Below are 20,997 nucleotides of genomic sequence, written 5' to 3' on the forward strand. Positions count from 1 at the left end.
GAAAATCCTTTAAGGTAGGTATGATTCTCACAAAAGCATATAGGAATATTTAGTACCTCCAATTAAAATATCACATGCTTCAAAACATAAAAAATAGTTAAAAAAAAAAACTGAAGAGCTGTAAGACTACTAAATAAGTAAGCTACACACAGAAGGTAAATAAACCTAAACACAAAATCTGAAACTTAACTAAAAACACTTAATATCACTACAACAGATCAACAGACTGTAATACAAAGCATAAAGACAACACCATGCCATCAAAGGGAAGTTATCTAAAAGTCAGTGTGAACAATACCTCCTAGAAATGAGTAACTTATATTTCAACTTCAAATAAAAGGTGAAAAAATTTCTTAATTGCCAAGTAGGTTAACCTTTTCCTTTAATAACTGAGAAACAACAAAAAGTAACTTGGTGATTTTAGATTAAAAAAGGAAAAGAACAAGTTCACAGAATTTTCTCATGAGAATCCAGGTGCTGGTAAAACATGTGCAAGAGTACAGATAAAACACAAAGAGCCTACTTGCTTTATCTCTTCATCTTTAAGTTAAAACCTTATCTGTCACAGTAAATGAAATAACTGCCTGCCAAGCAACATGAAACAAACTACATGCTTTCTTATAGGGATTGTTCACAGCTTTGTAACCCGAAGGTCACTGCCCTGTAGCTTTCAACTTACAGCACTTAGAACTTCATCTCTGTGCCCTTCTACACCTCCAAATATTGCCACCAGAGTGTCCGTTTGGATATTCCATAATCGTAAAGCATGATCTAGTACAGACATAAAAAAATTAACATAAACTTTTATCATTCATTTACTGTGGACTTTTAATATCTCTTTAAAGAAAAAACTACCAAAGTTTGGACTTAACTCATGCACAGTAATGACTAAGAAGGAATCCATATCGTATAGGAACTTAAAATATTTATATTACTTGTAGATTTAACTAGGTATGAGTTCAAACTTTCAAGGGTACTAGGTTTTCCCTCTACCATACCCACATTTACAAATTCAAGAGGACAAAGTAGACTTATAAGATCTCTACAGTAAATCTAAAAATATGATTGAAACATATACATATTGGGACATTATTTAGAGTATTCTAGACCTTTCAAAAATTCTAAAACTGTAATCTGAGCAATCTCATTTTCCACTGAACATCAGCAACAAAATAAACAGAAAGCAATATTCATAAATACCAAGCAGAGTTTGAAATATAACAATGTCTATACTGTGTAATATTAACATATTATACAACATATTGTTAGTAGTGGAAATAAACATTGCTATAAAAATGATGTCTTTTTGTAGCAATGATTTCAATCTGCATCCAAGTCTTTGTGCAGACATTTACATTTCTCTTGAAGATACATGTACCTAGGAGTGTAATTCTATGTTTAGCTTTTTAAGGAACTGCCAGATTGTTTTTCAATGTGCTTACACATTTTACATTCCTACCAGCAATGGATGAAGGGGTTCCATATTTTACTGTCTTTTTCATTGCAATCATCCTAGTAGGTGTGAAGTGGTATCTCACTGTATTTTTGATTTGCATTTCCCTAATGATTAACAATACCCACTCCAGTGTTCTTGCCTGGAGAATCCCAGGGACGGGGGAGCCTGGTGGGCTGCCGTTTATGGGGTCACACAGAGTCAGACATGACTGAAGCGACTTAGCAGCAGCAGCAATGATTAACAATGAGTGCTTTTCCAGGTGCTTATCGGACATTCTTGCCTATTCTTTCAAAAGATGTCTACTTTTAAAGCCTTTGTTTGCTTTTAATTTGGTTGTATTTTTATTACTGAACTGTATGACCTCTTGATTTAAGTCCCTTATTAGATACACACTTTGCATATCTTTTTTTCCCCTATAAGTTGTCTTTTCCTTTCTTGAGAGTTTTACTTGCAGAAAAATTCCTGTTCATTTTGAAAAGCTGTTTGAAAATGCTCTAACACAATGGGGGAAGAGCAAGATTAAGAAACTGTGATATTAAGAACAAGTAAGGCATTATGGTCTATGTTACCTGTAAAAGAATATCTGAGCCCAGTTACTGTTATTAACAGAAGAGAAAAAGTTATCAGCCCTCTTCTTAGGTGTCTATTTCCAAATAAGCCTTGATAGTTGAAAAATCACATTGAAATATTTTTCACGTAAGAGTTTTAATTTGAGGATATCTTTTAATATGGGGGTTAGGTTATAGGTGTGATAGCTGTTAAGAAAAGAATACATTTGACTAGAATAATAATGTAGAAATGAAAAGAGAAAGGGCGATAAAAAACAGAATGTAGAAATAAGAACAATTCAAATCACTTTAGAGAGCTCAGAAATTTAAGAATGATTCAGAGGCCTGTCTGAACCCAAAATAAAGTTACAATGCCAACACAGGCATACAGAGCAAGACAATGCTTTCTCTTTGCAAGGAAGGAAAACATTTAGAAGAGCTTACGCTGGATAACTTAGCATTTTAAGGAATCCTGTAAGGAATCTTTTATAACATAGAAGCTTTATAGAGAGAGAGGCAAAAAAAAGCATCATGGATTTTCAGATACACTATTTCTTATTACATGGTTGGAAAGCATCAGAGATTTGCTAGACTACCTTCAAACTATTAAAAATGTTGCAACTTCGGTGACCTGCCATTAAAATTAATAGTTTAGTATGATAATTCAATTGAGGATAAAGTTCTAGAACAATCATAATGCAATATGGTAAATAAGGGAAACACACACCTAATCCTCAGTGTCAATTATCTTATCTGCATCTTCCAGGAACAGTGCACTTCATGGTCCCGTTCTCCAGTTCTTGGTTTGGGGATGCTAATGTAGCCCAAAATTTTTCTAAAACTTATTTCTTTTTAAATTTGCAAATTTGCCTTAGTTTGTCCCGAAGTCAAACAAAACAAAACAAAAAACCCAACTCACTCCCAAATAAATACAACTATACAAGGAAATTATTTGTTTCTTTTACCTTTACTTACTGACAGGAGAAGATTTGGATCTCTTGGGTGGAATTTCAGCTCATTGATAGCATTTCCATGGCCAACATAGTGCTATAATAAATTTAAGACACTTCAACTTTCATATAAAAATCAATAAATTCATTTTCATTAATCTTCAAAGAATGGAAAAATAATTTCACTTGAAGTAGTGGTTCTCAACATTGGCTGCATATTAAAATCACCCAGCTTGAAGGAAAAATAAATGATGTTGAAGTCCCATTTGCAGATATTCTGAGCCACAGCAAGGATTTAAAAGATTCTCAGGTGATTCTAATGTGCCCCCAGGGTTAAAGTGATTTGTAAAATTTCTTTTAGTATCAACTTCCAAGGCTTCACTTTTTAATTCTTTACAAAGTATCCTTGACTCCATACTCCTATTTAGGGGTTCTTGAAAAATGAACTCACTCTTTAGTTATTGTTCATTTAGAGCTTCTCAGGATAAAGCAAAAGAACAGAAATGATTTCAACAGAAAACAGTGCAAATGATAAAATTTTCCCATTTATTCCTTAATTTGCATGACCCAAATGTGACAAAGGTCTCAAAAGACTTGTCTAAAGGAAGCAACAAGCAAAGTACAAACCAAACTAAAAACTGCACAGAAACTGACTCCGTTTTAAATTCAACATGGCAAGTTTTTACAGGTGTGCATACAAAAGCAGCAGATCTACAATTTAACAAGAAAACCCACCTTTATGCACTGCATTGTTATGGGATTAATTATCCTAATTATGCCTCTAGATCCAGCAACAGCCAGCAGAGGATGGCTTGTATTACTATCATATGTCCACGCACAAGTGTAAAAGTTTTCATCAGCCTAAGAAATCCCAGTTAAGAAATATAATTTGTTTTTGAAAAGGAAACACGTCAATGATCACAATAATGTCCAAAGAATTGCTGAAGCTCTTGACAAAGAAGTTCCCATTTTTCTTTATACCATCAGGGTTGAAACAATGAAGATTTTAGGTCTAAAATCTATACCAAGTGATCAAACAAACCCAATCCTTCCACTCAATTTTAATTACTATTTTGCTGTTTGCACAACTGTTTACCTGTCTTTTGAAAGCAGCCACAGCCAATATGTAAATGAATAGGCATAGGTTGTATCCTCCCCAAAATTTATCTATAAAAACAGGTTTCTGGGGGAAGGGATAGTCAAGGACTTTGGGAAGATCATGTACACACTGCTGTATCTAAAATGCATAACCAACAAAAACCCTTGTACAGCACATGGAACTGTGCTCAACATTCTGTGCCAGCCTGGATGAGAGTGAGATCTGGGGGAGAATGGATACATGTATGTGCATGGCTGAGTCCCTTCACTGTTCACCTGAAACCATCACAACTGTTAATCGGCTATTTCCTAATACAAAATGTTCTTGGTATTAAGAATAAATAATTAAAATTAAAAAAACAAAAACAAAACCAGGTGACCAGTTCCACAGCCTATAATTTACTGACCCTGGCTCTATCTCAATAACTCTATGTGCCTCTAGATAAAAATCAGCTAACTATTCAGTTTTCCACCTTTTCCTATGTGAGACTTTTCCAATAATGCCAAAGGTCACCTTCCTTATCACCTAAGGGAAGACTAAAATGTTCTTTTTCTTACTTGCTAGGTTTTTCAAATGGATCTGGAAGAAATCTTATCACCAAGCTTTGACTGTTGTATCCTTTGGCTTTTTAAAGCTTTCTTTTCTTTATAAACCCATGTTTTATAATATTTCATTTCCTAAACAAACATGCTTATTTTTTTTCCCTGTAGGCTCTGCTGACCAAATACTTGATATAACTGTCAGGCACAGCTTCTGATCAACCCAAATTCACCAATATCCCTGCCCTGAAATGATAAAAATCCAAGCAAGGTCAAAGAAACAGCAAGTTTTAACTACTTTCTGCTATAACTTTCTATTATTGGATTTCCAGCGCTCATCTCTAGCCACCTGTACCGTCCGCCCTCATATCCACCCTGACAGTGCCTTTCCGGGATCAGGAAAATGAGATACCAAGAATCTCTTGGGTAACAGTGAAGGAATAGCATTGGATAAAGTTAAGAAGGTAAGGTACAAAAGTTTTGAGGTACTTATTCAAAGTCAATTTCTTTAGCCAATGATACCAAAAACCCAGGAAAGGATACATCAGCATCCACATAAGACTGCAACAACCGGATTTCTCCTTGTGAATGACATTCATATAAGGTAACCTAATGAAAACAAAAATACAGCAAAGTTTATCTCAAACACAGAAACACACTCTTCAGCTTTTGAACATACTTTATTTTAGTGTGCAGTACAGTCAAAAAAAACTTTTTTAAAATAACTTAAATAATACAGAAAACTATTTAAAAAGAACTCCTTTAAATTTAAGGAAACCATCATAAACTCTAATGCATTACATAATTTCCAGAGTATATTAAACACTGTAGTAATAATAATGGTTTCTATTTCCGATGTTTTCAACTTATTCATATAACTGGACCAATTCTTCCAAGTAAATAGAGTTGAGTACCTCACAGTAAAGTATGCTGTTGCTAAGTTGCTTCAGTCGTGTCCGACTCTGTGCGACCCCACAGACGGCAGCCCACCAGGCTCCCCCGTCCCTGGGATTCTCCAGGCAAGAGTACTGGAGTGGGTTGCCATTTCCTTCTCCAATGCATGAAAGTGAAAAGTGAAAGTGAAGTCGCTCAGTCATGTCTGACCCTCAGCGACCCCATGGACTGCAGCCTTCAAGGCTCCTCCGTCCAGGGGTTTTCCAGGCAAGAGTACTGGAGTGGGGTGCCATTGCCTTCTCCCACAGTAAAGTAGAACTACTTCCTAAAACTGTGGTTTATCCTTTTTTTTTTTTTTTCAGTTGTGCCATATGCCTTGCAAGATCCCAGTTCCCTGACCAGGGACTGAACTTAGGCCCATAGCAGTGAAAGTGCACAGTTCCAACTACTGGACCTCCAGGGAATTCCTGTGGCTTAACCTCTTTAAAGTCTTTGGGTAGTTTTAGAGCATTCATTAATTACATAAAAGAAAATCTAAAATTTGCCTCTTGAACGTTGCTCATCAAATATTAACTTTCTGTTGTACAGTGGCCCTTTCCATTTATCATTTTCTAAAATAACATATTCACTTTACTCAATTATGTACAGTTGTCCCTCAGTATCTGCAAGGGGATAGGTTCCAGGACACCCACAGATAACAAAATCTGAGAATTGTCAAGTTCCTCATATAAAATAGCATAGTATTTGCATATAACCTCACACATCCTCCATTATACTTTATCTTTAGACTACTCCTGCTGCTGCTGCTGCTGCTAAGTCGCTTCAGTTGTGTCCGACTCTGTGCGACCCCATAGACGGCAGGCCACGAGGCTTCCCCATCCCTGGGGTTCTCCAGGCAAGAACACTGGAGTGGGTTGCCATTTCCTTCTCCAATGCATGAAAGTGAAAAGTGAAAGGGAAGTTGCTCAGTCCTGTCTGACTCTTTGCGACCCCATGGACTGCAGCCTACCAGGCTCCTCTGTCCATGGGATTTTCCAAGCAAAAGTACTGGAGTGGGTTTGCACTGCCTTCTCCTAATACAATGCAAATGCTATGCAAATAAAGGTGCCAGCACAAAGCAAATTCAAGTTTTGCTTTTTTGGAACTTTCTGGAATTTTCTTTTCTGAATATTCTAGATCCATAGTTGGCTGAATCTGTGGATGTGGAACCCCGAGGATACAGAGGGCTTACTCTGTAATATTAACATTTTTTAAAACACTTTTTGATGTGGACCATTGTCTTTACTGAATTTTTTTACAATATTGCTTGTTTTATGTTTTGGTTTTTTGGCCCCAAAGCATGTGGGATCTTAGCTCCCCAACCAGGGACAGAATTTGCACCCTCTGCATTGGAAGGCAAAGTCTTAACCACTGGATCGCTACGGAAGTTCCTGTAAAACTACATTTTTAAAACTCTTTCCAGTTTTTTTTACAGTTTAGTCATGTTAGCAATACTGTTACTAATTTTAATACGTCTCTAAGAACTCTATAAAATCCTTTAAAATACCTATTAATAAGATAATCTACATTAATATTCTAAAAACATATTCTTTATATGGACATTAACTAAGTTATGTCTTTACAAAGTATTTTCCTTTATTTTTCTTAAAAAAAAAAAAAAAAAGAGGTCCAAATAGCAGTTCAGTTCAGTCGCTCAGTCGTGTCCGACTCTTTGCAACCCGATGAAATGCAGCACGCCAAAAGTTGGCTTAAAGCTCAACATTCAGAAAACGAAGATCATGGCATCTGGTCCCATCACTTCATGGCAAATAGATGGGGAAACAGGGAAACAGTGTCAGACTTTATTTTTTGGGGCTCCAAAATCACTGCAGATGGTGACTGCAGCCATGAAATTAAAAGACACTTACTCCTTGGAAGGAAAGCTATAATCACCCTAGATAACATATTCAAAAGCAGAGACTTTACTTTGCCGACTAAGGTCCATCTAGTCAAGGCTATGGTTTTTCCTATGGTCATGTATGGATGTGAGAGTTGGACTGTGAAGAAGGCTGAGCGCTGAAGAATTGATGCTTTTGAACTGTGGTGTTGGAGAAGACTCTTGAGAGTCCCTTGGACTGCAAGGAGATCCAACCAGTCCATTCTGAAGGAGATCAGCCCTGGGATTTCTTTGGAAGGAATGATGCTAAGCTGAAACTCCAGTACTTTGGCCACCTCATGCGAAGAGTTGACTCATTGGAAAAGACTCTGATGCTGGGCTGGATTGGGGGCAGGAGCAGAAGGGGACGACAGAGGATGAGATGGCTGGATGGCATCACTGACTCAATGGACATGAGTTTGAGTAACTCCAGGAGTTGGTGATAGACAGGGAGGCCTCAGTTCAGTTCAGTTCAGTTGCTCAGTCGTGTCCAACTCTTTGCGACCCCATGAATCGCAGCACTCCCTGTCCATCACCAACTCCCGGAGTTCACTCAGATTCACTTCCATTGAGTCAGTGATGCCATCCAGCCATCTCATCCTCTGTCGTCCCCTTCTGCTCCTGCCCCCAATCCCACCCAGCATCAGAGTCTTTTCCAATGAGTCAACTCTTTGCATGAGGTGGCCAAAGTACTGGAGTTTCAGCTTTAGCATCATTCCTTCCAAAGAACACCCAGGACTGATCTCCTTTAGAATGGACTGGTTGGATCTCCTTGCAGTCCAAGGGACTCTCAAGAGTCTTCTCCAACACCACAGTTCAAAAGCATCAATTCTTCAGCGCTCAGCCTTCTTCACAGTCCAACTCTCACATCCATGCATGACTACTGGAAAAACCATAGCCTTGACTAGCTGGACCTTTGTTGGCAAAGTAATGTCTATGCTTCTGAATATGCTATCTAGGTTGGTCATAACTTTTCTTCCAAGGAGTAAGCGTCTTTTAATTTCATGGCTGCAATCACCATCTGCACTGATTTTGGAGCCCCCAAAAAATAAAGTCTGACACTGTTTCCACTGTTTCCCCATCTATTTGCCATGAAGTGATGGGACCAGATGCCATGATCTTTCTTATAATTCAGTAACTTATAATTCAATGTCATTTTAAGTGAGACTAGGGATTCTTTTTGTTAGAAAGCCTGGAACATTACAATAGGCATTCTGAAGCAAAACTTGTATTAATTCTAATTATACCAACATGACAATTAATAATAATTGATGTTGAAGTTAGTGAAGTATGCTTACAGTGATGTCTTAAAAGTGAATTCAAATCAATTAATGGATTATATTCCCAATTTTGGGGAAAAAAAGAAAACCTTAATTTTTTCTTTGAACTGCATCACGTTCCCTCTGAATCATTGTTTTCGAGCTACATATCACAACATACATTTGGCTAAACATAAAAAAAGGGCTGTTATCCAGGTAATCAACTTCAGTAGTGAGTTTCAAATTTTCAGAACTTTAACAACCAATAAAAGCATGTTCTCTGAATGCAGGGCAACTAACTAAGCCTGTGCGCCACAACTACTGAGCCTATTCTCTATAGCCTAGGAGCCGCAATGCTGAGCCCATGTGTCACAGCTACTGAAGCCCCAAAGTTCCAGAGCCTGTGCTCCGCAACAAGAGAAGCCACCTCAGGAAAAATCCCGTGTACCTCAACTAGGGGGTAATCTATGCTTGCCGTAACTAGAGAATAGCCCACACAGCAACAAACACCCAGCAGAGCCAAATAATATAATTTTATATATATATATATATATATACACATATATATATATATATAAACTGCTTTGAAGATGTCTAGGAAATTATTTGAAGCCAAATTTTACTTCTTGGAAAACAGGAATAGAAAGGATTTAGCCCAGTAAAAATAGATGTATGCATGTTTGTAAGATTTTCAAACTTTCAGAAAAAAAAAAAGCTTGGAAATATGCTGACATTTGGAAAATACTCAGCTGACAACTCCCAGGTTAGTTTTGTTTGAAAACAGAATACTAACACTAAACACATAAATATAGGAAACAGTGCATTCAAAATCATGGTCTTTTATTTCTCTAACAAGCTTAGCACAATTACTAAAGAAGCATAAGACTGAATTTCACTCAATTAAAATAAAGTTACAGAATAGCTCCCAGATTCACCTCCTTCCCTTCCTCTTGGGCTAAAGGTAAAGAAAGTGACTTTACTGTCAACCCATATCAGTTAGTCAATTTCTCCCATCTTTCTTTTTCCAAATACACCAATCTGTTTCTGTTATTCCTCATAACTCCTAGTATATTATTAATGAATAATCAGAATGTAAGTTAATTAAAAGACTTATTATTAGGAGGACAACTTTTCCAGAATGATTTTAATTTAACAGACTCCTGAGACTCCCTGGTAGGCCCTAGGAATCTTCCTTTTTCCCATTCATTTAGAAGTGAATGGAAATAAGTCTTTGCAATCCACTTTATCAGCCCCAGGTTCAACTAAAAAGTTAAATAACAGTTTACATCAAAACATGTCCATACGGTTTTTTTTCATGCATTCTCTCAGTTCAAGATACTCTGGCTTCCTCAAATAAAAATAATTCAAAACAAATGTTTACTGTGTATAATTAAAATATTTTCAGTAACTATTATACAAATCCATTGAATTTATGCTTTGCATTTATAGAGAGCAACTAATTACATTTATTATTTTTAAGAAATCACAGACCTGTTACTCCAAGTTGACAAACAACTATCACAATCACTTGGAAAAAGCCAAGCCAATTTTTTCAGCCACTCAGAACAATATTTATGAAGACAAAGTATAAACAGAGACTTGTTTCATGAACAATTTTGTGAGTATACATGAAAAAAGATGTATTTTCAGTCATGAATATTAGTTTTAATTTTTGACAATTTCTAGAATGTTCCATTTTTACATAAAGGAATGATACTGTCAAATCAGCTATACAAAGTTTACTTCAAAATCATTACACTTTAGTGTTACACTAATACCAGAGACTGATGAGCCAAATGCCAAATAGCCCCTTAACACTCACTCTGTTGCTTCCTACAGTTGCAAACACTAATGGATCTCCTTCTTTACTGTGCCAGTTAAACTGAACTCCAAACAATGGTTGATTATGATCTTCCTATAAAATAACCAAGAAATAAGAAAAATCAATATATTTTAAAAACAAAAAAGGTAGTAAACTGATCATTCCCATTAAAAACCTTCCCCTCCACAAAATGCAAGCTGCAATTTTATGTATCATACATAAACTGACTTTTGACACTTAAAAGATATGTTAGTCCAGTTTTCACATTTTAAAATACTGGTGCATGATAAAACTATGTAACAATTAAAGACTTAGAGGTTAGGTAACAAGTACTCATCAATGAAAATACTTTAATAGTTGCTCTCTATCTTCTTAAACCCAAATGCCATGCTTTTGAATCAAAATATAATGGATAATTGTGACAAATGCATTTAATCTCTCAGGACACAATTTATTTTTCTGAAATAACAAATAACCTGAGTTAATAGTTTTCTCCAGTACTCATTAAACGTTTTCTGGTTGAATTCTTCCCTTGTGAAGTGAAGAAAATTGATTCCATTCAAATCACTGCTCTCCATTAGTTCTATAGAAACAATTTAAAATTACTCTGAATTTGGATCCTAAAAGAAAAACCACCTAAGAAGTTTTATAATGAACAAGAACACTTGAAAGTGGGGGCCAGGGAGGCAGTGGGCTGTAACTCCACAATTACCAGGAGGTTATAAGGAAGTGTATAAAAAACAAGCATTCGGTTTTTTGTTTTTAATTGGAGTAGCGCTGATTAACAATGTTGTGTCAGTTTCAGGTGCACAGCAAAGTGATTCAGCCACACACACACATCCATTCTTTTTCAAACTCTTGTGCCATCTAGGTCACCACAGAATTCTGAGCAGAGTTCCCTCTGCTAAAATTATTCAGTTTTGTTCATAAAGTTATTTTTCAGCCTTAGGATTTTACTGGCAATTTCCTGATGTTTAACAGTAACCTTCATATTCACTTTAAGGCACTTTAAAGTCTGACAACATTCATTTCTTATCCTTTAAAAAGCCACAGTTTTAGGCTTTGGAAATATTTAATAAAAATAATACAGTTCAAACCACTTTCCAAATATACTACATAAAAATAGGTTAATATACCTAAATATTAACATGAAACTACAAAGGGACACTTTGCTTTAGAAGAAAAACACACACACAAGAACACAGATTAATTTCTCTCCTTTTAAGAGAGTATAATTTGACATACACAGCAATGAATTTTGCTACCTAGATAGGAAAATAATTTCCATATGGAAATAATTTCCAATAATTTCCATAGCTTCTTATGCTTTTCAAAGACTTTAAAAGGATATTTAGATCTTTTTAAAAGAATCTAACATATGCACAAGACACTATAAGGTATATTTTTGCTCAGTATAGGAAAAATATCCCCAAATTAAAAAAACAGGAAATGAATATATAAGACACTTAAAATAAATATCAGTAAACATTTTTTAAAAATAAAAAGACTATTGAGAAAGACAGTAAATAACGCCAACCTATTATTTCTCCCAAAAATTAACTATGCAAAACAAATTTTAATTTATACCTTTTTTCTTGAAAACAATTACAAATAAGAGTTCAATTTTTAAAGACTGACTTCCAACTATTATAACTTTAAAATATTTTTAACTTGACAGAGAACCTTGAGCATAAAATGTTTGCCATTGAGAAACCTGCAATTCTGGAACCCTGCATTCAGCCCATAGATTGTGTCTTTCTCCACATACCTTGAGACTATTTACACATTTGAAAGAATATTTGCATTTCTTTGACTTCCATTTTCCCTTCCCCCAACTCTTCCTTCCAGGTGCATTTGGCGTATTTGTAGGTGTATCAGGGCGTTCTGTGTTGGTACCGCTTTCTATACTGACAGCATCATCCTATAAGCAGCAAATCAGAAAAAACTATTATGAAACAGCAATACTGTACTTAGAAAATGACTTCAAACTGGAAAGCTGCTGACCAACGTAAAAGAATTAATAAATCCTGCAAGAAATGAAAAAATGTATTCCTGCAAATGCATTAGGATTTGTGGATATTTGCTATTTCAGTAAAAATATAAACAAAAATCAAATCCTGATAAGAATAATACTGCCTTTAAATAATAAGGCACTGGTTTGTGCCAGCCATGACACTACACTGCCTCACTTCATCTTTACTGCTCTTCATACAAGGTATCGTTAGATAAGAAAGTGTTGCTTAGAGAGCCTAAGGTGGTGTCTTGCTGGTTAGGGTTGCTGGGATTGAAAACCAGGGCTGACTCCTAAATCTGACTGACCTACATGTCCTTATAGTTTATTTGACTGCTTGCTGCTCAGTTTGGAGCATGGCAGTGGGTGGCTGTTTGAGGCCAGTGTGTTAGTACTTCCTATGTTAGATGAAAATCCTGATTATCACTCAAACTCTACTAATTTATAACACTTAAACCATTTAGAAACTCTTTTAGGTTCTACATATTACGTGCTATTTACCAGTGAAATCTGACTCATGGCTCTAAAATACTCATGATTCAGAGCTCCAGAAGCTCACTATAAAGTAAAATCTTTCCAAATGCAGAAGTGACTATAAACCTTAAAAATTTACCTAATTTATATCCTGTCTCCAGTCCACAAGATATATTAATGGTCCTCTGCTCTCAGAAGAGGATTTCACTACCTCTTCCAATTACACATTCCGAAGTGTTCTTTGGAATAAAGAGATTTATTTAAACCTGTATCACCTTAGGGCAGTAGTTACTAAATTCATTCCAGAGGAAGCTTTTTTCGTGGAGTGCCCACTAACATCTACAAGAATACAGACTAGAAACCATTGCCCTAGGAGCTAGTTTTAAATTATTGCTTTCTAAAGTTAGTTTTACGATATTATAGAAAGTTAAAAATCCACTAGAATATCAAAAAGTATATTAAAAATTCACATTAATTTGCTTAAAAAACTGTATGGTATTATATGGTAGTTTTTAGGGGTGGTTTCCAAAACTTCAAATGGTTCATACCAAAATGAAATGCTTTTAAAAAGTACACAAATTATTCTAACACTACAATGGGAAAAAAGCAATGGAGTGGGCAGATGGCACACAGTAGTGCTCAATATCTAGACTGTAACTTAAACACAATCAGCTTTTAGATCAGAAAATACAAAAGTTCAGTTCCTAGGTCGAAATCACTGCTTTTTAATCTCTATTTCTTCCTACCTTTCAGTTGAATTTACAGTTAAAATTTAGTGTAGAAAACAATTTTGTGTTTCACTGGGAAACTTCATGTCTACTGCACACTTTTCTTCCATGTTATCAGATTCTAGTCTGCTTCACTGCCTTTGAACAACCTTACATCTCTTACACTGTGGACAGCCAAAGGGAGAGGTTCGAAATGTCTTTCTTCCCTTTCACTCTGAAAAGTTTTTGTCTCCATTTGCAATTTCATCTCTACATTCCTTTCATCTGTATAGTTTGTACTGTGTGACTTAAATTGACCAGTTCCCTTACATGAGTAAAATGTTTCTGAAAATTATCTTTTAACACTAGAGAAATGAAACAATACAATGCTTAGACATTTATTCACCAGCTTTTTTTCACTCTGGCTAAAAATTCAACTGCTAATCAAGAAGCCACACAAAACATAGTAAATAACTGGGGAACATTACACACACACACCTTTTACCCATCTCCTCAAATAGTCAAATCAAGACAGAATCAAATGGAAATGCAATACACTCACAATGCTTTCATTTTAATTGTAAATCCAAACCTTTCCTGAGCATCTAGCATGTGCACAAGCTGATATCCACCTTGACTGCTCCTCCTCAAAGTACAGAATGGTACTGTGTAACAGACATGGCACTACCACCTTCATCTGCTCAACAAGGAAATGGGGATAGTAATTTGTCCCTTGATCTTGCCACAGGTTCCTTAAGCAAAGTCGTCTTCAGATTCAGACTTCTGATCTTACTACCAGGCAACAATCAGTATTCTTTCAGAAGCCAATTATGCTGCACTTATATGAAAAAGTTAAAATGGCAGGTACATATACAATGAACTTAAAATAGGTCGGATATTAACTACACTTACTGTGCTGATCATTCTGCAATGCAAATACTGAATTATTATGTTGTGCACCTAGAACTAATAACATAATGTTATTGGTCAATTATATCTAAACTTTAAAAAAAGTTTAACATCCTACCAGTTCTTTGATTCACTTTAACAGTATCAACTGCTCAGATTACCATAACTCCAAATTACAAATAGCACATTCTTTCCTCCACTTGCCTTTGGCCTTCCTGTTATTATTTGGCTCCCTCAAGAGTTAAACCACTGCCCTTATTAGCTTTTTCTGAATTCATTTTTATAGAGTTCTCTACTCCCTTCCTTCACTGCTTCTCTTATGTCCTAGATCTGGGTCCCTGGATGGAATTCAGAGGGCCTGTGAACTTATGCAGTTGAATAAATTCATAAATAAATTTAAGATTGCATCTTAATTTTCACATTTTTAACTGAAATCTATTACTTCCTTCTACTATAATACAGGCAGTATATGTGCTAATGTTACTGTAGCTGTAACCTTCTCAGCAATGGAAATCATGAATTTTTATATTCCATTATAGTTGTTGCAGATCTCAAAAGCTGTCTATACCCATCAGTACTATCAGTCATTGTGAGGTGTAGTTACTTAATGTAATAAAGAAGTACTTTATTAAACCTGAAATTTGTTTTAAACAATTTTATAACTTCCTTATAATTTTATCATTGATTTTGTTTGTGATCTTATATATTGTATTTTATACATTTGAAAATATTACTCAGAAGTTTCACAGGATTCATTAAAGTGCCCAGGGCAGAGAAAAGGTTAAAAGTCGCCATCTAAAGGAAGGAACCAAAACAAAGGCTTAGTCCAACCATGTAGCTCTGAACAGCTTCAGTATGCATCAAAGAATACATTCTTCTTAAGGGTCTGTAAAAAGAAAATAACTTTTCAATTTATTTAGTTCCCTGAAATTTTCCTCAGTCTAAATTGGGTACTGACATCTTCATTACATTTCTGACTGATAAATATCTGGAAGGGCCAGAAACACAAGTCTAGATTACAAAATAAGGAATAATAATTAAATAACATTTGCATGGTATTTATGAACGTGGCATTCGTAACAGGTTCAGCACTTTACCTGTATCATCTCATTTAATCCTCACAAACATCCCATGAGGTAAATACTGTTATTATCCCCATTTTTAAGATAAGAATCCAAGGAAACTAGGTAAAGTACCTAGATCAAGCAACCGGTAAAGAGTGGCAAATTTTAACCTAACACCTGGATCCAGTTTGTGCTCCTAGTCACTAATCTAATCTGCCAAGAGAAATTTAAGAGAACGTGGAAGTAAAACAGATTCCAACGGCTGGAGTGAAGAGGGTCAAAAATGTTAGATCCCAATATATAATAAGACTGGAAAGCACAAACAGGAAAATAAAAAGATTTAAAGTAACACCACCTACTAAGCCTTTCAGATATTTCAAGTCCAAATCCCACAAACTGACAACCCCCCAAATATCCTTCCTCTATCTGCAAAAAGAATTCTTTCCCATCTGTTCAGTGAAAATTTTGGTCTTGATACCATGCCATACATGTGCTTCAGTCGGTGTGTAAGATACACCATTTATTCTTAAAACTAGGCAAACTGAGAAAAAGAACTTACACCACCCTTCTATAACACTTCAGAAGGCATTCCCTCGGAGGATTCACATTTTAGAGGATCACTTTTGAATGAACCGTCGAGACATGTTTTCCTGAACTTATTGGATATAAACTTAAAAAAACATGAAACGGCAAGTTAACGTCAATTCGGTTATCACTGGCGTCTCACCTAAACACAGTGGGGTCAACTGTTGGGACGGACTAGAGTTATGACCATTTTTAAAAAGTTTAAAAAATCTGATTTCAGAGCACCTTTACACATGCGAGACCACGAGCCTACACCTAAAGCCATCTACCTTTACCACAGTTGCTTAGTGTCTTCTAGGTTGTCCCCGTTATCCTAGCGAAAACCGACTAAAGACCAACTGTCCCTTCTCATTCCTTCCTCAAGAGTCGCTCCCCCTCCAACTCTGGAGACGACTCTCGCAGCTCTCCTCCTCCAGAAGTGAGGCCGACTGTCAGGCGCACCCCTTCTCCACAGACGAGACAGGAGCAAACACAAAAGCCCCTTTAAGAGAGTCACCGAAATCCCTGACGTCCGAGATCTGCTCTTCCCATTGTGGACCGCCTGGAAGGGTCTAAGGACACGGTCCCTAAATCCCTTTTTTAAAAGTCCGTAACACACGCTGGCCCCTCCTTCCAACTGTCTTAGGAAAAAAACACCTCTAACTTGCCTTTTAAACTACTGGAATCTCAGATCCGCACTTTGCCCCCAAAGGCCCAAACTCTCCCACTCCACGCAAAACGCTCTCAGGGCAGACCCCCTCCGACCCTCCGCCACCATGCTCTGGCCCCAACCACATTCTCCTTCGCGAAGTTTCCTTTCGCTCTCGGCGCCCCAGCTCAAAAAAAATCCCCTCAGAGACGAGTTTGATTTTCTCCTCCACGCCCGCGTTTTCCTCAGCAGAGCGGTGACACCTCTCCCTCCCCCCACCCCACCTTACCACAGCCGCCCGCCCGCCCCCGCGCCCACAGTTTAAAAAGAATTGAAAACTTTGACGGTCAAGTCCCGTCCGGACTGCCCTGGGGGGCTGCGCTCACATTCTCGTCTCCAGAGAGGTCCGGGTTGCTATTCTCGTCGCTGCTCAGCTTCTGCTTCTTGGCCGCAGGCATGTCTGTTCCCGCCGGCACTGTCGACACTTCCCTCTCGGACATATTCCTCCGCCTCCCTCCAGGTTCCTGCCGCCGGGGGCGGGGCCTCCGCCACACCGCCGTCAAGCAAGCCCGGCCGGAGCTTGCCGCAAAGCTGCCGCCACCGCCACCGCCGCCGCTCCCCCCACTGTCGCAAACCGCGCCCAGCCGCCGAGGCGGGCGTGCGTGCGACCCCGCCACACTGCTGAAAAAGGGGCGCGCGCGCGCGCGCCCTCCCGCGCGGCTTCCCGGGTCCTTCCCTGTCCCCGCTCCCGTCTTGCCCTCTTCCCGCCGCCCTCCCGGCAGTTTGCACGGAGCGGGTGTGGGATCCGTCGGCTTCCGAGGGCAGTTATTTCCAACGTCCCCCTTCCCCGCGACCGCCCTGTAAAGGGAGAGGCGGAACTCTGAAGAGGGGGTGCCCCCTCACCCCCTTCTTCCTTCCAGAGACGGTTCAGCCGCAATTGGCCCAATCCTTCGATCCCCCGACCCCGCTGCGAGGACTCGAAAGTCTGTGGAATGGACGGGCCGACTCGGGTCCCGGGGGACGGGGGGGACCAGACGACAAGTCGCCTTACGGTTCGGGCGTCTGTGCCGAGTGTTCTTCATCTTGAACTCGAGGAGTAACGCTGTCACGTTATGCGCGGAACTGGTCGCCACCTCACTTGCGGTTGAGAACAGAAATTAAAAAACCGTAGCGAGCCTCGCGCCTGCCTCCCCTGCCTAGCGAATGGAAGGTGCCCGCTAACAGGTGCGCATGCGCCGGGGCGTGTGCTCGCCCTTGGTTGTCCGGGCCCGCCTCCTCCAGGCCCCTCCTCTTGGAAGTCTTGTTTTCCAACCAGGTAGTCTTCCACCGGTTTCCGTGGCAAAGGGTGGATCTCAGGGCGCTACCCAATCGTAGTCCCCTGAGTGGGTCCTGATTTCTTGATGAATATTTATTCTAGTGAATATTGATCGCAAGGGATTATTATCCTCGTCCAGTTAGTTCCAATATTGGATAGGGCTTAAGTAGGAATACCCTAAAAGTATAATTCTAGACTCCCTTGAATTACATCCCAAAGTGCTCCCTTTACCTCTTAAAGAATGTTAACGGCCCTGAACAATGCCAAGGCCTGAAAAGCAATGTTCACCTCCAAGTATGTATGAGACTGTGAGATTTAAATGACGGACAATATTTTTTTGGCATGATTTTGACAATAAAATTATAGGGGAAGTCAACAAAATGTGATATTTTACAAAAATGTTTGTGTTATGTCTGGGCTCTTGACAGGTGCTAAGTGCATTGGTGAGCCTCGTAGATTTGTTAGAGGGATCGTTAAGCCACATAACCAAAGGAGTAGCCCAGAAAAGGAGAACTATGATAAGAAATAAAAGGCAGCTCCGTCTTACCTGCCTCTTTGGGAACTTAGCTGTGACTACTTATATTTCTGGACGTCATTGTCCTCATCTGTAAAAATGACAAAAGAAGGGACCTAACATTTCTTGAGCACTGCTGGATAGTATCTACTATTTTGTGTGTTCTAGAGCTCATTACATCACCTGTTGGATACAACAGTAGAAGAATGCCCCATCCCTAAAATTCTAGTGTCCTTGAGCTAGATGCCTTAACATATTGTAGATTGCAAGTCACTTCTTTTGGAGACAAGGAGAGAACTCTTGAGAGTAAGAAGAGTAAGGTAGAGGCAGGGCAGAATTTAGATGTTTTTGTAATGAAGATTCAAGAAAAAATAAGGAAGCGGAAAAAAAAGTTTGGATTTAGTATAGTAATCGCACTTATTTGTTGAACTCCTAAAGTGCCGTGCTACTAATCAGTTAGTAGGCAAGAGAGAGAGAGATGAGACTGGTATGGAGTCTCCACTGAGAAAGTAAGGTGTGTCTTGTTTGACATGTTCATGGACAGAGACAAACATCCCCCACTTATCTGTTGAGAAGGATGTTTGTGAAATATAGTCCTACAAATAAAAGGGTAATCAACTAAAGCAATTCCAATCCAAATTACTCTTTGTATCTGGAATCAGTGGGAGCTGGGAAGTGGGCATCAACTTCTTCTACTCATAAAATTTAAAAAGTGCTGAATGACTGTGAAACTCGATGGTGTCCTTTCAGGGGGCTCCAAAGAGCTCAGTACCACAGTCGTTTATTTCTCAGCACAGGAAGAATTTAGTGAGAGGCAAAGTGATAGGTAAACGATTTGTTAGAATAGGGTGCTTGTGATGTTTACAAGCAGGTGGGTGAGGGGGTGCTGTGCCCTGAGTACTTAGTGGGTTACATTTTTATAGTCAGAGGAAGAGAGGGGAGGAGGAGAAGACCTTTGTTCTTCTTGAGTAGACCTCATGCTTCCATCATCAGTTCCTCCTCCAGGTCGGCCAGGGAAGTTTTCATGTCCTTACATGGTCAAGCTAGGTTCAGAGTTGTTGTTTTTTATGTGCGCAAAGTACGTCCTAAGGATCACTAACCTATTGAGCTCACTGGGCAGGAGTTTGGTCTCATGCCACCATTGTTTTATTGTTTTGGGTCATGTCCTGTGCTTCTAGTGCATGGTTTTGTTGCTAAGCAAGCCTGCTTGGTTTTGTGGTTAAGTAAATGAGCTTTCTTGAGTAATCATTAATTTGTGGGGTCTCCCATATTTTTTCCTACTTACAATCCCCTAGTGGGACTAGCTATTTAATCACCTACTTTATCCCTTTACTCTGTCCCTTTCATTTGGATAAAGGACACATATGGAAGAAAGATGTCTTTCAGCATTCATGAGACCCATAACAAAAATATTTTTTTAAAGAGTTTTGTTAAAACTTGGAGGGATAGTTTTAAAGTTGTGTACAATGAATCAGAGATAATAAATAAAAATTAGTTATACTCATTGTTGCTAATGTTAAAAAATTATTCTGACGCTTGTTAAAACAGGAACTTTATTCAGTACTATCATGATAAATGTCAAGACTGTCACAGTAGGAGAGAGAGATAGGGCTAGCTCTGAATACAGCAAGGGTAGGTAGGGATTTATAACCAAGGAGAAGAGTGGGGCGTGAAGGAGTTAGGCATGTCACTTGCAATACGTTGCTTTGGTATATTAATTTTTTAACATTTATATATATATTCATTTATTTATTTGGCTGCACTGGGTCTTAGTCTCAACGTGCAGGACCTTCGGTCTTCGTGGTGCCTGTGAACTAGTTGGGGCAAATGGTATCTCATTCTCCAAACAGGGATTGAACCCCAGTCCCTGGCATTGGGAGCTTGGAGTCTTAGCCACTGGACCACCAGGGAAGTAATAACTCTGAGGTGAAGACACTTTGAAAACCAGACTTCTCTGAGCTTCACTTTTGTGCCTAAAGATAGTCCTCCAAAAGGAACTGAACTGTCACCAATTCCCTCCCTAGGAGTTTCAGCCATCAGGGAAGATTGACTCTGATCACCAAAGAAGAGGCTAGAAGTCAGGACTCAACACCATACCCAGAGAAATTTTGCAGCGTACTGTCATTAGCTCCCCTCTATTCTGAGCCCATTCATCTTTCTAAAACATTACTCTTGCCCAACTGGCATACATCTCCCTTCCCCTTCCCCTACTGAGATTGGTATAAACTCTCAAAGATCACTGCTTTTTTAGATATTCAGTTTTCCCCCCAAGATGCCCCTGTGCATGTGTCATTAAAAATTAATAGAT

The 20,997-nt window shown here is 38.4% G+C and overlaps 1 protein-coding gene across 1 annotated transcript in view; it reads right to left on the minus strand.

Moving 5' to 3' along the window:
* Positions 1 to 17,866, minus strand: part of EED (embryonic ectoderm development) — a 32,544-nt gene extending 14,678 nt beyond the window's left edge. Inside the window, exons 1-7 of the mRNA XM_040255512.1 lie at positions 17,247 to 17,866; positions 12,251 to 12,403; positions 10,483 to 10,575; positions 5,136 to 5,201; positions 3,690 to 3,815; positions 2,970 to 3,051; positions 680 to 771 (exon numbers count right to left, since the gene is read on the minus strand). Of these exons, the coding sequence (XP_040111446.1) occupies positions 680 to 771; positions 2,970 to 3,051; positions 3,690 to 3,815; positions 5,136 to 5,201; positions 10,483 to 10,575; positions 12,251 to 12,403; positions 17,247 to 17,360 (726 nt within the window). The 5' untranslated portion in view covers positions 17,361 to 17,866. The remainder of the gene's footprint in view (positions 1 to 679; positions 772 to 2,969; positions 3,052 to 3,689; positions 3,816 to 5,135; positions 5,202 to 10,482; positions 10,576 to 12,250; positions 12,404 to 17,246) is intronic.
* Between the last annotated feature and the right edge of the window lie 3,131 nt (positions 17,867 to 20,997).

Source organism: Oryx dammah, unplaced genomic scaffold, assembly GCF_014754425.2.
Source record: "Oryx dammah isolate SB20612 unplaced genomic scaffold, SCBI_Odam_1.1 HiC_scaffold_15, whole genome shotgun sequence".
Lineage (NCBI taxonomy): Eukaryota > Metazoa > Chordata > Mammalia > Artiodactyla > Bovidae > Oryx > Oryx dammah.